General features: G+C 52.5%; 1 protein-coding gene across 5 annotated transcripts in view; it reads right to left on the reverse strand.

Moving 5' to 3' along the window:
- The window catches only part of MEIS1 (Meis homeobox 1), a 110,654-nt gene extending 98,728 nt beyond the window's left edge, over positions 1–11,926 (reverse strand). The window contains exons 1-6 of one of the 5 annotated variants that reach the window (XM_055713528.1): positions 11,906–11,926; positions 8,636–8,862; positions 6,811–6,952; positions 6,242–6,292; positions 5,349–5,399; positions 3,782–3,928 (exon numbers count right to left, since the gene is read on the reverse strand). In XM_055713528.1, coding sequence (XP_055569503.1) covers positions 3,782–3,928; positions 5,349–5,399; positions 6,242–6,292; positions 6,811–6,952; positions 8,636–8,835 — 591 coding nt within the window. In that variant the 5' untranslated portion in view covers positions 8,836–8,862; positions 11,906–11,926. Of the gene's footprint in view, positions 1–3,781; positions 3,929–5,348; positions 5,400–6,241; positions 6,293–6,810; positions 6,953–8,635; positions 8,863–10,185; positions 10,349–10,467; positions 11,639–11,905 lie in introns of those variants that run through there. The other 4 variants (XM_055713527.1, XM_055713526.1, XM_055713530.1 and 1 more) reach the window with 4 other exon arrangements.
- Positions 11,927–15,690: the final 3,764 nt, after the last annotated feature.

The following is a 15,690-nucleotide window of genomic DNA, read 5'->3' on the forward strand; positions in this document are numbered from 1 at the left end:
CCTTCAACAATTTCCCTGACAGTGGAGTCAAATAATGTTGAATTATGGACCTTCTTACAGGAAGTCTTATTTCATGTTCATTTTTTGATCATTTCCCTCCGAGTCCCTATAGGAATTTGGCTCTTTGCCTATTTGCCTTGAAAAGTTTCTGCACGTGTAATTGGCTTCTGCATTATTAAATTATAATTTTTGTCAAGTAATACAACTGTGGATTTGCTCAACAAGTTTATGTTCCGTAAGAAAATACTGGTTTGTCCCTATAAGATCTCTCTTCTGCTGCTAATGTATGGCATTTGGATGTGGTGGCTACTTTATCCCATGTTTTCCTTGAAGGACTTTCCAAAGGCTTTCTGTGGACACACTCTCGGAGGGGAATTTTACAGTTCGGACCAGAGCACCTGGGTGCCAAGGTGATGCAGCTTCAAGAAAAACAGCCCCACGGTCACAGTTTAGGATCACCTAAGAAGGTGAATTTCTGCTATTTGACTACAGACAGACTTTAGGGTTGGTTGTTTTGTTTGGGTTTTTTTAATCGGAGGGAGTTTTCCCAGCCGCATCACACAACAGCTGTGTTTTAAATCTTTCCGGCTCCGACAAACATTTGAAAATTTAAACATGCAAATGTTTGAAAGGCTAATGATTAAAAAAGGTTTATTTTGAAACTTTGAGGATGGGTGCAATCCTTCAGCTAGAGTTTTTAAAAGTCCCGGGGCCTGGTTGATCTGGAGTTCAATTATCCCTAGGAAAAATCCCAAAGTCCTGCCTTGGACTTGTGGAGCCGCAGTGGTAAACAAGGACCCTGCAGGTCCCCCCGCAGGCAGCGGGGTCGCGCCCGTGGGAGAAGGATGCTATTTTAGTGACCTATTGCCACTGAGCTAGTTAAATCACTGAACAATGGTTAGTGTTATGGGGCTTTACTTTGCAAAATCTAGCATTAGTGTCATTGCTTTCCATTAACCGGGGGACTTAAAGGCACTGCCATTGAGGGGCCTAGAAGGAAAGAATAAATAAGGGGAAACCAATAAATTAAAAAAACAACAACAACAACAAAAATACCGACAAAAAAAACCCCACCACCCCGTTAACGGTAACCTTTACTGCCACAATATAAGAAAATGTAATTAAATCCATAATAAAAGCTTTTACATACTTACTCTGTTACTACTCTCCAAAGCAAGCCCGTGGGCAGGTGGGGGGCAGCGCGCCGCCCCCCTCCCCCCCGCCCTGCGCGCCCGCGCTGCCCAGGGCCGCGCAGCCATAAACGCGCACTGCGCAGCGACATCCTAATTAGCCGCCCCGGCGACAAGCACTCAACACCTTATTATTTAACCATTAGGGCCCTGATACCGCCGGCCTCGCCGGGGCCGGGCTTGGCACCAGAGCTTACCGCGGGTGCGGGCGGCCGCGCATCCCCCGGTAAACCCCCCGCGCAACCTCCGCGGCCCCCTTTCCCTGCCTTCCGTGGGTTTGACCCACTGGGGGGGGGGAGGGGGGGGGAGGGGAAGCGCCTTTTTGCGCTTTTTCCCTTGCGCCGGGGAAAGAAAAGGGGCGCTCCCCGCGCAGCTCCGCGGGTGCGGCGGCGGGGCTGCGCATCCCCCTGCCTGCAAGCCGAAGGTACCGGCGCTGAGCCCCGCGGCGCTGCGCGGCCGCCCCGCGCAGCGGGAGAGGGGCCGGCGCCGGGCGCGCAGTGCCCGCGCTCCTGGCGAAAAGGGGGGTGGGGGGGGGGACGGACGACACGACGACACGACCCCCTCTCGCCGACAACTCCAAAACTATAGCCTCATTTCTTTAGCTTTCACTTTAATAAAATAATGATTCGTTGGGAAAATGGGGTATAAATCTTCATTTTGGAGGCAATTAAAGTGTTGATTTCATTCGTGCCCCTGAGCGGTTCTTGTAATTTGCTCAAATAGCTTTATGTACCCAGCACTCCAGAGCTTTTAGAAACCCATTTTCTAGTTAGACTTGTTGGATTACAATTTTTATTCAACAGCAGCGAGCCGAGCTTCCCTCAGCTGGACCCTCGCTGTAGGGCTCCCCTCGCTTTAAGGCGCCGCGCGGGGCCGCCGGTCCCCTGCAGCATCTTCCCCGGGACCCCGAGCATCCTTCGCGGGCACCCCGAGCATCTTCCCTGGGACGCATCGCATCTTCCCCAGCCCCCCACGCATCCTCCCCCGGACCCAGAGCATCCTCCCCGGGACCCAGAGCATCCTCCCCGCCGCGCCGCCCTCCGCCCGCCCTGCCAAGCTTTTCCCCTTCGCAGCAAAATTAGGGGGAAAATCCCCCTACACATGTGCAGATAAACCCCTTCTCAGAAGTTCGTGCCTTCCTTCAAGCCTGCCTCCCCCTTTCACGGCGCTACCAGCAACCAGATAGCCTCTGGCAGATAGGAAAAAACATTTCAGATCCTGCCCACGCTGCAATGCAACGCACCTTTATGTCCGTAATCTATAAAATAACTCCTGGCTGACAGAGCTGGTGATAATGGCAAAGCGGCTGAGGAAACTCCTGTCTGCTTGACTGCGCCTTGCTTGAACAAAAGGAAACCTCCAGAGTCGGGAGCTGATTACTCCTAAGACTGTATTTACGAAGCTGATCATAAGGAAGAAATAACTTGGGGTTTTTAGCCGGGGATTTATTTTCTCTCTGTGCATTCGTGTGCACTCAGGGTCCCCTCTCTCGTAGCCAAAGCGCTGCTGCCCCTCGACTGAAAGCAAACCGACCGGGAAACCCCGCAGTTTTACCCAACTCAGAGGGCAAAAAAAAAAAAAAAAAAAAAAAAAGAAGAAGAAAAAAACCCCACCAAACAAAAAAGCCAAATCTCAGCCACTTCCATCATCTAAGAGCTTAATTTAGCTCTGGGCACCTCCTGAATTAGCCCCAAACGCTCCCATTAAAAGGCAAGAATCCCAGGCTAAGGCCAGTGGAGGGGACAGGGGCAGGAGGAGGGGAGGGAGAGGGGACAGCCAGCTTTCCCAGGTCATCCAGCCAGCTTTCCCAAGTCATCCCTACTTCCCACATCGGCTACAGCCGGCGTGAAAGGTTTCAACCATCCCAGACAAAACCTGGACGCCGTCAAAGCCACGCAAGGCTTTGCTGGCTCACTTCGGGGCTTCGGATATTATTTTATTTTTTAAAGAGAGGGGCTGAAAATTTGAAAGATCAAGGAAAATAATTTAAAACCTGGGTCCCGTTTTATTTTCTCCGTTTTTTTCTCTCCCCCCCCCCCCCCATTAAGTAAAATAAAATGGGCGCGTTTGCAGCAGGCAGGCGTGCACAAAGCAATGTTCACTGAAGTCTAAAAGCGTTCGGCCAAGGAAAACTGACAAGACGGACTAATGAACCGTAGAGACGGCAAGAAAATAGCCAGTATTTGCTAGATTTCAAACCCTCTCTGTCTTCCCCGGACCACCTATCTCGGATTTTATTCTTATTTTGGTAAACGGCTCCAGCCCTTCCCTTCCTAAGCCACCAAGAAGCCAGCGACTCACGGATACCACTTCTATTATTGTAAAGGGTAAATAAAATAAAGACAAAAATTAAAAGCGACAAGAAACAGGTCGAGTTTGCAGGCGATGCTTTTACAAGCTCATCTCGCCAGGTCGAATATGGGAGCAAGCCTTAATGAAGCAATAATAGCCACATTATTCAAAAATTTTCATTTCGATGGAAATTTATCTAAAAGGGACTTAATCATATGCAAATAATAAAAGGAGGCGTAGTGACCCAGCAAGCGATCTGCATACAAATTTCAGCGTGTGCGGCGTTGGCGAGATCATACCTGATCTGTTAGATTTGCTGATCTTGTTATGTCTTCACTGTCCGATTTTGATCCGCCCTCTCTATCGTCTATGACCAAATCGATAGGCATTTTTCCTTTCAAACAGCTAATATACCGGTGGCAGAAATTGTCACATAATTCGTGTACCTACATTATGACAGAGGTTAAAAAAAAAAAAAAAGGAAAAAAGAGAAAAAGGAGGAAAAAGAGAAAAAAAAAGGGGGGGAAGGAAGAAAATATAATCAGGAATACATAAGTAAAATTGACAAGTGCAACCAGTCTCCCCCCTTCACCCCTGTGACATCAAAAGTCCTAAACAGGGGAAACACACTGCAATTATCCCCCTGAGACCTCTAGACGCATCCAGAATTAGGAATAACTTTCTTTTCTCGCAAAATAGAGATATCCCAGAAAATTGACAGTGACAAGATGATTCACAGGCTACAACATATTCAACACCCGTGTTAAATTCATCTGCTCCCGGAGCTGTGGCCATTAGAGAGGTGACCTGCATGGGTGACATTTAAGGTAAACTATTTAATTTCATCCAGTTATTTCATCATAAACCCTTTCCAAAGGGGTATAAGGACAGAAAAAAAAGGATTAAAAAAAAAAAAAAAATCCCGATGCACTGGGCTGCAGTACGTTCCAGGCATCCCTGCCCTGAAAGCCCCAGTCCTCCGCCAGACCCGTACCTGAGCCGCCCCGATGAATGGGCAGATTTTAACACATTTCGGGTAGAGCGAGAACAACCTGCCAGTTATGGTTAGATAAAGTGGCTGAGGCTCCCGAGAAACTTTTCAACTATTTAAAAGCCTCTCAAAATGTTTATTTTTAGGAGAAAGGGAATTCTCTTCTAGGCCAGCTATCAATGACACGTAAAAAATCCTCAGGAAACCAGAGCGCACTTCCAATTTAATGTGAGCTCGGATGACACCGCCTTCTTAGAAATTAGCATTCTCCCTCCCAAGATTGCTAAAATAGCCAGCAAAAAAACCCTGCATTTAGGCTGCAATCTCTTTCTTCTGCTCGGAGGTGTACAATATTCCCAAGAACAAGAGACAGACACAACTATCAACTCTGCTTTGTCTCTGCAAAATGTTACAGGACAATCCGTGCCCTGAGCCTGACCTGCAGATGGCTCTTAAATAAATAAATAAATAAATAAATAAATAAATTAAATCCCCACTGCAACCAACTGCGGCCGAAGGCTCTCCCCCACCACCAAGAAATAAATAAAATCTTAAAATATAAAAATAAAATCACAATTTCAGGGGGCTTGGCTGAAGCAACCATTTCGAGTCTCATCTGCGGCACCACAGAACTGCAACTATTTATACAAAGCCAGCAAAGTATTACAATGAACACAAGGCCTGGGCGTTCGAGAGCCTGGGTTTAGAGGCTGAAATTGTAATTAAACTGCGAAGAGAAATGGACGCCAAGATTGGTCTTGACACTAATTACCAGAAAGAAAGACATTTATGCAAATTTACCAGAAGCCTGAACTTCAGCAGTACTGAAACAGAGGAAGAAGAAAGAGAGAGAGACAGAGAAAGACAAAAATTACCTTCTCTAATTCCAACAGATGAAACCTTAATACTTGTATGGCTTGAATCATCTGCAAAGATACAAACAACACGAGTATTTATCTCATTCCCGGATTTGGGGATATTTCCCACAGCCGCCCCTGCCGCACTTTGTAGCTTGACTTTTCTCTAGTAGTAAATAAAAAGTTGTTTTGATTTATGGCAATAACACTAAAACTTAATAGCGGTGGCTTTGTGCGCTGTTTAACGAGAAGCGATCTAGAGTTAACAAAAAAAAAATCCCTATTGCAACGAAGCAACTAAATTATACGGATCATAAACATTTCTTTAAAAAAAAAAACACACACACACACACAACCCTCTAAACACCATCGCTGGCTCTTTGCGAAAGCCGGAGCGAGACTCCTCCAGCATAGGCAAAATATTTGTTTATCCTTAAGGGGGGAGAAAAAAAGGGAGAGAGAGAAAAGAGCTCCTTTTGGGTGGGTTTAGCGCAGGGGGGATCTCCGGCCACAGCAACCCTCTGTGCTTCCCCAGGAGCTGCTGAAAAGGTACGTGGAGGGGCTGGCTACAGCCTGGCTAAATCCTCGCTCCTCCCGGGCCGGCCAGCTCGCCCCCAAGCCCCGAGCTCCCCTTTGGAGGTTTGCTTTATCTATATCCTTACGGGATTTTTTACTTCCACGCAATTACCGCATCGTATTTACTTGTAATTATAAAAATCATCATCATCCTTTAAAAAAAAAAAAATCCACGTGAGAAATTTTCAATTTAGCACCATCAAACTACCTCTCCAGAAGACATAGAAGTTTTTTCTTTTTCTTTTTTTTCTTTTTTTTTTTTTTAAATAAATGGGAAGGGAAGGGAGGGTGGTGGGGTGGGGGTGGGGAGAGGAAGAAGTGTTGTTAACTCTTACCAAGTTATCCAGTTCGGGATTAGAGGAAAACAGGGGTTTCTCTGCTCGGATCTAAATACAAGAAAGGGGAGGAAAGGGGGAAAAAATAATAATAATAAAAAAGATGTGAAATATGGAAGCAGAAAAAGCAGGCGTCATTATTTCTTGCTTCATTACACTGTCGGGTCCATTATGTAACCTTTCGTGCAAAGCCCTGACTGCTGGATTTAGTACATCAGCCAAAGACTTGAACAAGTGAATCAAATACACCGAAAAATACCTCCGGAGCTTCCCGGCAGAGCCCCGGCCCGGCTCCCGGCTCTGGCTCCCGGCTCCCGGCCGGCCCCCGCCGCCCCCGTCCCCGCCGCTCTTTGGGGGGTGGTCAATGCCCAGATTTCCCCGATATTTTTTTTTTTTTTTTTGCTTGGCTGGGGTTTGTTTGGATTTTTTCTTTTTTTTGCCTCTTGCAGTAAGAGAGGGGGGAGGGGGAAACGCGCATCTTTATCTCAACAGAGACTTGTTTTTCTCGTTACGATTTTTTTTCCTTTTTTTTTTTTTTTCTGTTACTGTTTCAACCCGGTTTTGCTGACCTGTTTGGCGAACACTGCTATGTCTTCATTGAAAGACTCAGAGGAGCAAACATCGCCTCCCGCTACCCCGGGCTCCCTGGGTGTGCATGTAGCTAATTCACATTTCTCAAAAATCAGTGCTAAAAGAGGGAACAGGGGGTGTCTGAAAGAAAATACAATAGTCACACACACAGAGGGGGGGAGAAAAAAAATATCACAACGAAACCAACACCCACCCACCCCCCCAAACACAACAATAGTTAGTCCCGCAGCAGCGTGGGGCGGGGGCACCCAGCGAGGGGGCTCCGGCACACCCCGCCGCCTCCCGGCCCCTTCCCGCAGCCATAGCCCCCCGGCCCCCCGGCCCCGTCTGCCTGCACACACTGCTCATACAACCTTAGGACAAGCTAAGAATAAAACCCAAGCCTGTTCCAGCAGCCATTTTGAATTAACTTTCCTTGTCTTTAGGAAAAAAAAAAAAATTAAAATCCCTGGACGTACACTTCTGCCTTTCATGCTTTTAATTCCCGTTTTCTGCTGGAGGACTGGCTGGGAGCAAAGGTGGAAAAAAAAACCCTGGGGGAGGAAAAAACCAAACCAAACCAAAACAGAAAAAGAAACAACCCCCATCCCAATTAAAAGAGAAAAAAAAACCCTCAACCCACCCACCCCTCTGCACCCAGCGCCGAACCAGCCGACCCACCGGCAGGCGCTGGCCAGCCGGGCTGCCTGCCTGCCCCGCTGCCTGTCCCTCTGCCCGTCCTGCTGCCCGTCCCTCTGCCTGCCCCGCGCCCCCCGAGCCCCCAGCCCCGACCCGCGGGGGAACCAGGTGCTTTCGGGCTCTCCCAGCTTTCAAAGCCCCCCCAGGAGAAAGGCTGCGTGTGCATCTGCTTCCCTCGGCCGTTTAATAATTTAAATAAATAAATAAGCGTGGGCGCGCACACACACATATATATATATATATATGTCTATTTGTAACAGCGAGTTCATTTTTATTTTTTCCAAGGGCTTCATACTTTTTTTGGGGGGGAGAGGGGTACCGGACACTGCTGAGTTTTACCCAACCCTACAGATTTCTGATAACCCGATAGAGAAACCCAACGACGTGATTCATTTCCCCCCCACCCCCCCCCCCTCACTGTTTTCAGAGCGATTTTAAAAGGCTCTTAAACTCCCCTGCCAGCTCCGGACGGGCAGATTCATTTGAAAAGCATCTGCCGCCCCTCGGAACCCACCGGCTCCGCCACAACGGCCTAGAAACGGCTTTGCAGCTCGCCGCACCGAGAAACAGTCAATGCTGTCGGATAAAAAGTTTTTTAAAAATGAAAATTTAAAAGGATAAAATGAAAGAAAGAAAGGAAAAAAATTAAAAAAAAAAAGAAAAAAAAAGGTAAGGGTTGAGAGGAGCAGCTCTGCAGTTTTCTCCTCCGCAGCGCACGGAGAGCCGGGCAGGGCGGAAAGTTGGGAGCAGCAATGCCAGCTCCCTGCGCCCCAGCTCCGGGCGCGGATTTACCACCCGGCGCAGGTTCTGCCCTGGGAATATTATTTTCCTCCTCTTCCTCCTCCTCCTCCTCCCCGCCGTGATGCCTGCCGCCCCTCCAGCAAGCCCCGGCTGTTTATTCGGTGGAGCCCCCGCAGCTCCCCGTGCCAGGGGGCCCCCAACCCTTTCTCCCCCCCGCTTTTAAAAAATACTAATAAAAAATTTTAGAATACAACCCTCTTCCGCGCAGCGCTGCCCGCACCCCCCAGCCCCTTCCCCATCCCGCTCCGGGCCCACACCCCCCCTCCCTCCTTTCCCCCTAGCCCATCCCGCGCAGGTTGCGCGCAGCTTTGCGCGGCCACCTACCCGTAGATGGCATCTTTATCTCTCTTGAGGGCGTCGTTGACGGAGGCGCCCATGGCGGGGGGCATGGCGTTGGCGTGGGCGGCGTGGGGGTACTGGTGCGAGTGGAGCGGCGGCCCGTGGTTGAGGTGGTGGACGGGCTGCATGGGGCGGGCGCCGTGGGGGTCCCCGTACATGGTGGTGGGGATGCCCACCCCCTCCATGCCGCCGTAGTGGGGCAGCTCGTCGTACTGCGGGGCAGAGAGAGCAGAGAGGCGTCAGGGGGGGGAGATGGGTGGGTTTTGGGGGGTGGGGGGTAGCCCTGCTCCCGGCTGTCCCCCCTCCCTCCCGGGGAGAAGGCGCTGCCCCCCGGGCTCCGCGCCGCCGGGGGGTGCGGGTGTCCGTCCCCCCCCGCGTACGGCCGTGCGGCGCCGGGGAGGGCAGCAGCGGGGCTGGGCTGCCCGCAGACCCCAGAGCCTCCAGGGCTGGGGCGAAACCATCATCATCATCATCATCAACATAAAAATGAAAGGGGGGGGACCCCCATCCCCAAACCTTCCCCCCCCTCTACCCTCCCCACGAAGAGCAGCCCAATTCTCCCTCCGCTAAACTTTTCCCGCTGGTCAGAAGTCAGGTACCCAACGCAGCGAGGATGCAAAAAACTTCAGCGGCGGGGGAAAAAAAAAAAAAAAAAAAAAAAAAAAAAGAAGAGGAAAAAAAAAAAGGAGCGATTTTGGGGGTTTTCAGCAATTCCACGCGAACGCACTTTTAAAGGCGAAAGGCTGGAAACGCTTGCCCGGGCTCTCGGGATTTTGGGAATGCCTTTTTTTTTTTTTTTTTTTTTTTTTAAGGGTTTTCTTTGTTAAAGATTAAGGAGCGAAAGCTAACGCGGTTCCCAGGCAGCGGGGGAAACGGCCACTTTTCATCTATTAAAAGCGAAGGTGTGAATAAACAGTTTTAAAGATCCCTGACACTTGCTTGGACCGAAAGAGTAAAAGGCAAGTTGTCAGCAGAGGAACTTTCCTTCCCAAGCAGCGCTCGGAGGGGCGGCAGGCAAATTAGGCAAGAAAACTTCTTTCCAGGGCTTTTCCCCTTCCCCAAATCCCGACTCGCCCGACTCCGGCTGATCATTATTTTTTTTTCCCCACAAAACTTCAATTTAGGAGGTAGTTGGAAGGAAAAAAAAAAGAAAAAAGGACATCGCATCCAAAATAGAAACAACAATACACATGGCAGTGCATGCTGCTAACCTCTAATTCAAATTAAAGTGACTTTCTTTTAAAAGGAGCTTTTTTTTTTTTAGCCCGTTGCACTGCACCTTTTGTGACTGAATAGGAAAAAAGAGGGGGGGGGGAAAGGAGTGAAAAAAAAAAAAAAGTAAAAAAAAAGTTGTGCTTACTCCCAGCTAGAAGTTATCTTCCGAAAGTGAAGCGGTATATCATCACTAACACAGCAAAATGCTCAGAGACATGCACACATTCAAATATTTCAAGCACTGGTGACTTTAAAAAAGACATCGGTAGGACTAGAGCTACAAAACCAACAAATACAGAGGCTCGGACATATTCACTTACATGCCTGCATGTCATTAATGTATAGAAAGCTTGCCTTTTCCGTGAGAGATCCGGGATGGGGAGTAAAAGAATCAAGAAAATATCAATATATACAGGTTTTAAGCCTACAAGTACGCCTGATCAATCCTCCCGCTCCAGGACACCGCTTTGTGCCCCTGCTCCAAAGAGGAGGGGAAGAAAAAAAAAAAAAAAAAAAAAAAAGAAACTTTTTTCGCAGCGTCTCTGTCAGCCACGTTTCAATATTATTTCACATTTGAAATCCATTTTTTTTTTAATACGTACCCTTTGCGCCATCGGCCTGCTTGCTCCCTTCCTACTTCAACTTCTAATATATCCTCTTTAAGGCCAGTGTGAAAAGAAAGAAACGCGAAGTTCCCCCCCCCTCACCCCCCCAAAAAATGCAAAAATCCCTTAGCGTCGCCAGCAATGGAAGCAATCGAGTACAATCTTCGGCTTGCTGGATCTCAGCGAAGCGATACGGTAACTCAGCATTAAAAAAGGAGAAAAAAAAAATAGAAGAAAAAAAAAAAAATCAACTCTCCCTCCTTCCTTCCCTCCTTCTTTTTTCTTTCTTTCTTCCCTCTCCCCCTGTCTCCCTCTCTCTCTCTTACTCTCCCCCTCTCGTTTCCAAGACAGCAGCGGGGCGAAAGCAAATATCCTTTCCCCAAATCAGGTTTTTTTTTTTCCTTTTTCTTTTTTTTTTTTTTTTAAAGTGCCCCTCAAACCCAACTACCAAGTCTCATGGCTTTTTGCCACTCCGGCTGTCAATCACAGGCGAGGTTGTCAAGGTGGTGAATGACTGATGATGATCCGCTGCGTGTGCTCCCACCGCGCAGGACACCTCAAATGTTAATTTTCGAGCGCGCTCACCCAAAAAAAAAAAAAAGAAAAAAGAAAAATGTATAAAAAAATAATAAAAAATTAAAAATCGAGGGAGGAGGAGAAGGAGGAAGAGGAGGGGGAAAAATTAAAAATTAAAAAGGCTCGCTAACGCGCCGGCTCTCCTTTTATTATGGTTATTATGATGATGATGATGATGATGGGGTTTTTTTTTCGCTCCTCCTCGGATCGCTCCTAATTCCTCGCCGGCGCCGGCTCGCTCTGCCCCTGCGCGGCCGCCGGGCGAGGCTGGCGGAGGCGGGCCGGGCGCGGGCGCGGGTGCGGGCGGAGCGCCGCGCCGTGCGGGGCGGGCGCGGGGAGGAAGGGCGGCGGGGGGGGGGGGAGGCGCGGCGCTGCCGCCGCGGGCCGCGCGTTGCCGGGCGTCCGCCGCCACCGCCGCGGCGAGCGCAGCGCAGCGCCGGGCTGGAGCAGACTGCGGGAACCCGGAAGTAGTGGTGGCCATAACAGGTCGCGTCTTACACAATGCGCTGGGCGGCAGCAACTCCGCCACCGGCGCAGGGGGGCGCGCCGCCCGCCCCGCGCCCCGCGCAGCGCCCCCGCCCCGGCCGGCAGCGGCGGGAGGAGCCGGGAGGGGGTGGGGGGCACGACACCCCCTGCCGGCCCTGCCCTCCGCCCGGCCGCTGTGCCCACCCCCCCCGCCCCCCGGCGGTGCGCGGAGGGGCGCTCCCGTCCCCTTTGTCTGGCGGCGCCGCCGCCCCGCTCCGCGTCCGCGCAGCGCCCCGGGGCCGCGCCGCCGCCCGCCCCTCGCTCCCCCTCCTGCCTTCCCCCCCCCCCCCCCCCCCGGCGGCTCCCCCCGCGGCCGCCGGCCGAGTGAGCTCACCCGGCCCCCGGCCGCCGCCGCCGCGCCGCCGCCGACCAATCAGCGCTGCGCCGCCCCGCGCCGCGCCCCCATTGGTCCGGGCGGGAAGCGGGGCTCGGACCGGCGCGCCGCGGGAGGGGGGGGGCGCCCCGGAGCGCTGCCACCGCCCCCCCCGCCCGGTTCCGCGGTCGCGCTGCCTTGCGCGGGGGGCTGCCCTCCCCCCCTATCCGCGTAACCGGGGGTCCGCTCCCGGCCACGAACACAGCCGTCCCTCCCTGCGGGCCCCCTCCGGCCCGCGAGCGGGGGGCTCGCCGTGCCCCTTCCTCCCCGTACCTGCGGGCCGGGCTGCGCGGAGCGCCGGGAGAGCTGCCCCGGCCCCATCGCATCTCCTGCCGGGGACGGGCAGGCGGAGGAGGAGGACCCCCCGCCACCCGGCAGCCCGGTGCAGCGGTCCCCGAGTGAGCTGCCGTGCGTGTGTGCCGGTGGTGCTGGTGGGTTACTCCGGTAAGCCCCCCAGGGCCGGGGGCTCGCTGCTCCGTCCCCGCCGGCACGGCTCAAACTTCAGGGAAACCCGTTTCCAGCCCCCCCGCCCCCCCAGCCCCCCGCCCCTTTCCGCTAGGACCGGCCTTTTATCCCGGCGAGGGAGATAAAGACCTCTCAGGTAAGAGCCGTTTTCATGCACTAACCCCCCGCCCCACGCGTGCCTGGGGGGACCCACGGCCTCGGGGCCCACTTCCGTGTCTCGGTACCCGGGGCACGGTGCTCGGTAGCGAGTCCCCATCTCACAGGTCCCTTGTTGGGGGGGGGGGGGGGACGGCTGCAGCCTGACTCCCAGGGATGCAATCTCCTCCTCTCCCCGTCCCTTCTTCCTTCCCCCCCTTAAAAAAAACAACCAGCAAAACCCTAAATTCAAAAAAACCCCATCCTTTTAAGCGTCTCCACCAGGCCTTTATAAGATTAATTCAGCGCAACCCAGCCTAAAACACTTTTACAATGTAATTACAGTCGTACAAATTGTTTGCCCAAACCTCATTCTGGATAAGGATTTTACAATTAGCAAACAGTTATTGCTCTTAGGGCTTGCTGCGAGAAATCGCGCTGCGCGCCTCTCCGCTTGCAATATACCGGCCATAAAAAAAAAAAAAAAAAAAAAAAAAAAAGCTAATCCGGGCAGCAATTAATCATCTATTAAAAGGGGAAAAAGTAAAAGGACAGTTCCGCGGTCTCTCGGTAAACTCCTGCCGCGGCGGACGAGCTGCGCGGCAGCGGCCACCCGCGCAGCATCGCGCCCCGCTGCCTTTTTACGCGAGGCAGCTCTTCTTTTTTTTTTATTTATTGTTTCCCTTTTTTTTTTTCCCCAAAAACTTGCTGTTTTGCAGGAATCTATTGACGCTTCCCCATCGCACGGTGCAAAGGGAGAGGAGGGAAAAAAAAAATTAGGGATACGGGGGGGGATAAAAAGCCAACAGCAAGGGGGGTGGTGGGTGCTCGGGTCGGGCAGCGGCCGCGGTGCGGGGCGCGGTGCTGCGCGGTCCCCGTCCCCCGTCCCCCCCCCGGCCGAGCCGGGCCCTTCGCGAAGGGGTCCACCGCGCTGAGGCCAACAGCCAGGCGTGAGGGGGGTCCCCCACAGGGGAAACCTCGGTCCATTTGCTTATCGGGTAATAAATGAGGGTTTTAATCAGTGAATTTCTCAGCTTAAGGAAAGAATTAGTCATACCTAGGAACAATCAGATGTTTTCTAGCTGGCTTCCCTGCCACCTTCCTAGCAGGGATTTGTGGTGGTGGTGGTGGGACACATTAGCAACCATTAATATTGAAATTTGAAAACTGAAATAGGAACAACCAGAAGAGACAAACAAACAAGAAACCGCATCAGAAAGCGTTTGCGAGGCAGCCGAGAGATAATCCAGGAATGCTTCAGATAAGGGGGGGGGGGGGGGGGGGGGGGCGATACGTACGGAGATACCCGAAAAGTCAGAGCCTGATGAAACGCTTGGAAGAAGGATGGAGGGGAAAGGAAGAAAAAGTAATACAAACCAAAGCAAAGCGAAGAACTGTTTAAAGCCCTATGAAAGGGCAGAGCCGGGGAGGGGGGAGGAGTGCTGATGGAAGGAGGGCGGCAGCCAGGGGGTTCGGGGCGCAGCCGAAGCGCAACGCCGGGCTTTGGGGGTTCACAGCACAGAGAGCGGGGGGGTGCCGGGGGAGCGGCCCGGGCCCCGGGGCTGCCCGGCCCCGACGATGCTCCACTGGCTCCGCGGCCGCCCGCGGAACGCTCCGCGGGTGGTGGTGTGGGGGGAACGGGCAGCCCCCCCCCCCTCCCCAACTGCCGGCCCTGACGTTTGCAGAAGTTATGGGGGTCCTTTATTAATTAAATGGAGGGCTTCATAAAATATTCCCAATAAAATTTACGGTTGTCTTAAAACTTTCTAAACACCGCTATAAATTTTTTTAATAAAATTAACTGGGAAATGAGTTACTGGCCGGGATTTTTGTCACTTCAACTTCTCCGGCAGCGGGAGGGAAGGGACCGGAGCACAAAAGGAGCCTTTCAGGGACGGGGTGGCGGTGGCCGCCAGGTTTGCCCCGCCGGGGCAGCCCGGGCCGGGCAGAGCCGAGCCCTGAGCCCCCTGCCCGGCGGCGCCGTCCCCTTGCACCCTACAGTGACACAATTGCACCCGAAATCCCCCAGAATAACCCCAGAGCCCGGCTGCGCGATAGTATCGGGGCTGTTTTCTTGGGTTTTTTCTTCTTCTTTTTTTCTTTTCCTTCCCCTTGCCCCCCCCCCCCCCCCCCATGATCTAGGCGCCACTAGTTCATTTGTATTAATTTGGAAGCGCTGCTCCGCTCCGCTGTCTCAGCGATACCTGCCTTTAGCCCCGCTCCATCTTTCCTCCCTGCCTACACCAAGCCCTCTCGCTTTGCTATCGATATTGCTATACTTCTCGTTGAATGAAATAATAATAGTAATGATAATAATAAAAATGCTGGTAAAATTCTGGCTGCTTAATTTAAAAAAAGTAAAAAAAAAAATTTTAAAAAAAAAAAAAGCTGCTCGACCCGTTCCACATCTGAAGGATTGAGCTGTTGTGCCGTCTACTGGGCGATGGGGAAAGTACAGCCAGAACCGCCTCCAAACTTTCTGCGGGAGAAAAGTACGGTTTTCGGCAATTCGGAGGGGCCGGAGGCGCCGAATTTCTCGGCAGAAGACGATGACAAGCGGCCGAGGGCAGCAAAGCCGCAGGCGCGGTTTGTCCTCCCTCCCGCCCCCCCCCCCCCCCCCCCCCGGTGCTCCCCGGAGCCGCGCAGAACCCCCCGGCTCCAGCACTCGGGGTTTTACCGAAGCAAATCGGCTGCGGTAAGGGGGGATGCCGTAAAGATGGCTTGAGCTCACCCGTGGGAGGCAGCTGGACGTTAGCTCAATATGCAGGAAAGGGGGCGAAAAAATTTAAAAAACATAATAAAAAGGGGGTACATATTTGCGAATGGTTTAAAAACTTCTCCTCCGCCAGCAGCCGGCTGCAGCTCGCGGGGCAGAGGGAGCGCTCCCCGCCCGAGGATGCTCTCGGAGGGGACCGAGGGCAGCGGCTTTGATGCCTCCATAGCAGCCCCCCTCGGCGGGGCAGCAGGAGGGGTTTAACCCGGCACAGCCCCAGTCTCGGTTCAGCCCGAGCGCTGGAAGGTCCCCAGCCGCGGATGCTTGCAGCAGATGCAGCCAAGCCGGGTAATTTCCCTCTCCCTGCCCGCTTGGCTCCGCGGCGCCTGCGATGCTCCCTTCAAAAAAGTTCAAGAAGAGACGCCAAAAAAAA

The sequence above is a fragment of the Falco cherrug genome, chromosome 6 (genome assembly GCF_023634085.1).
Source record: "Falco cherrug isolate bFalChe1 chromosome 6, bFalChe1.pri, whole genome shotgun sequence".
Lineage (NCBI taxonomy): Eukaryota > Metazoa > Chordata > Aves > Falconiformes > Falconidae > Falco > Falco cherrug.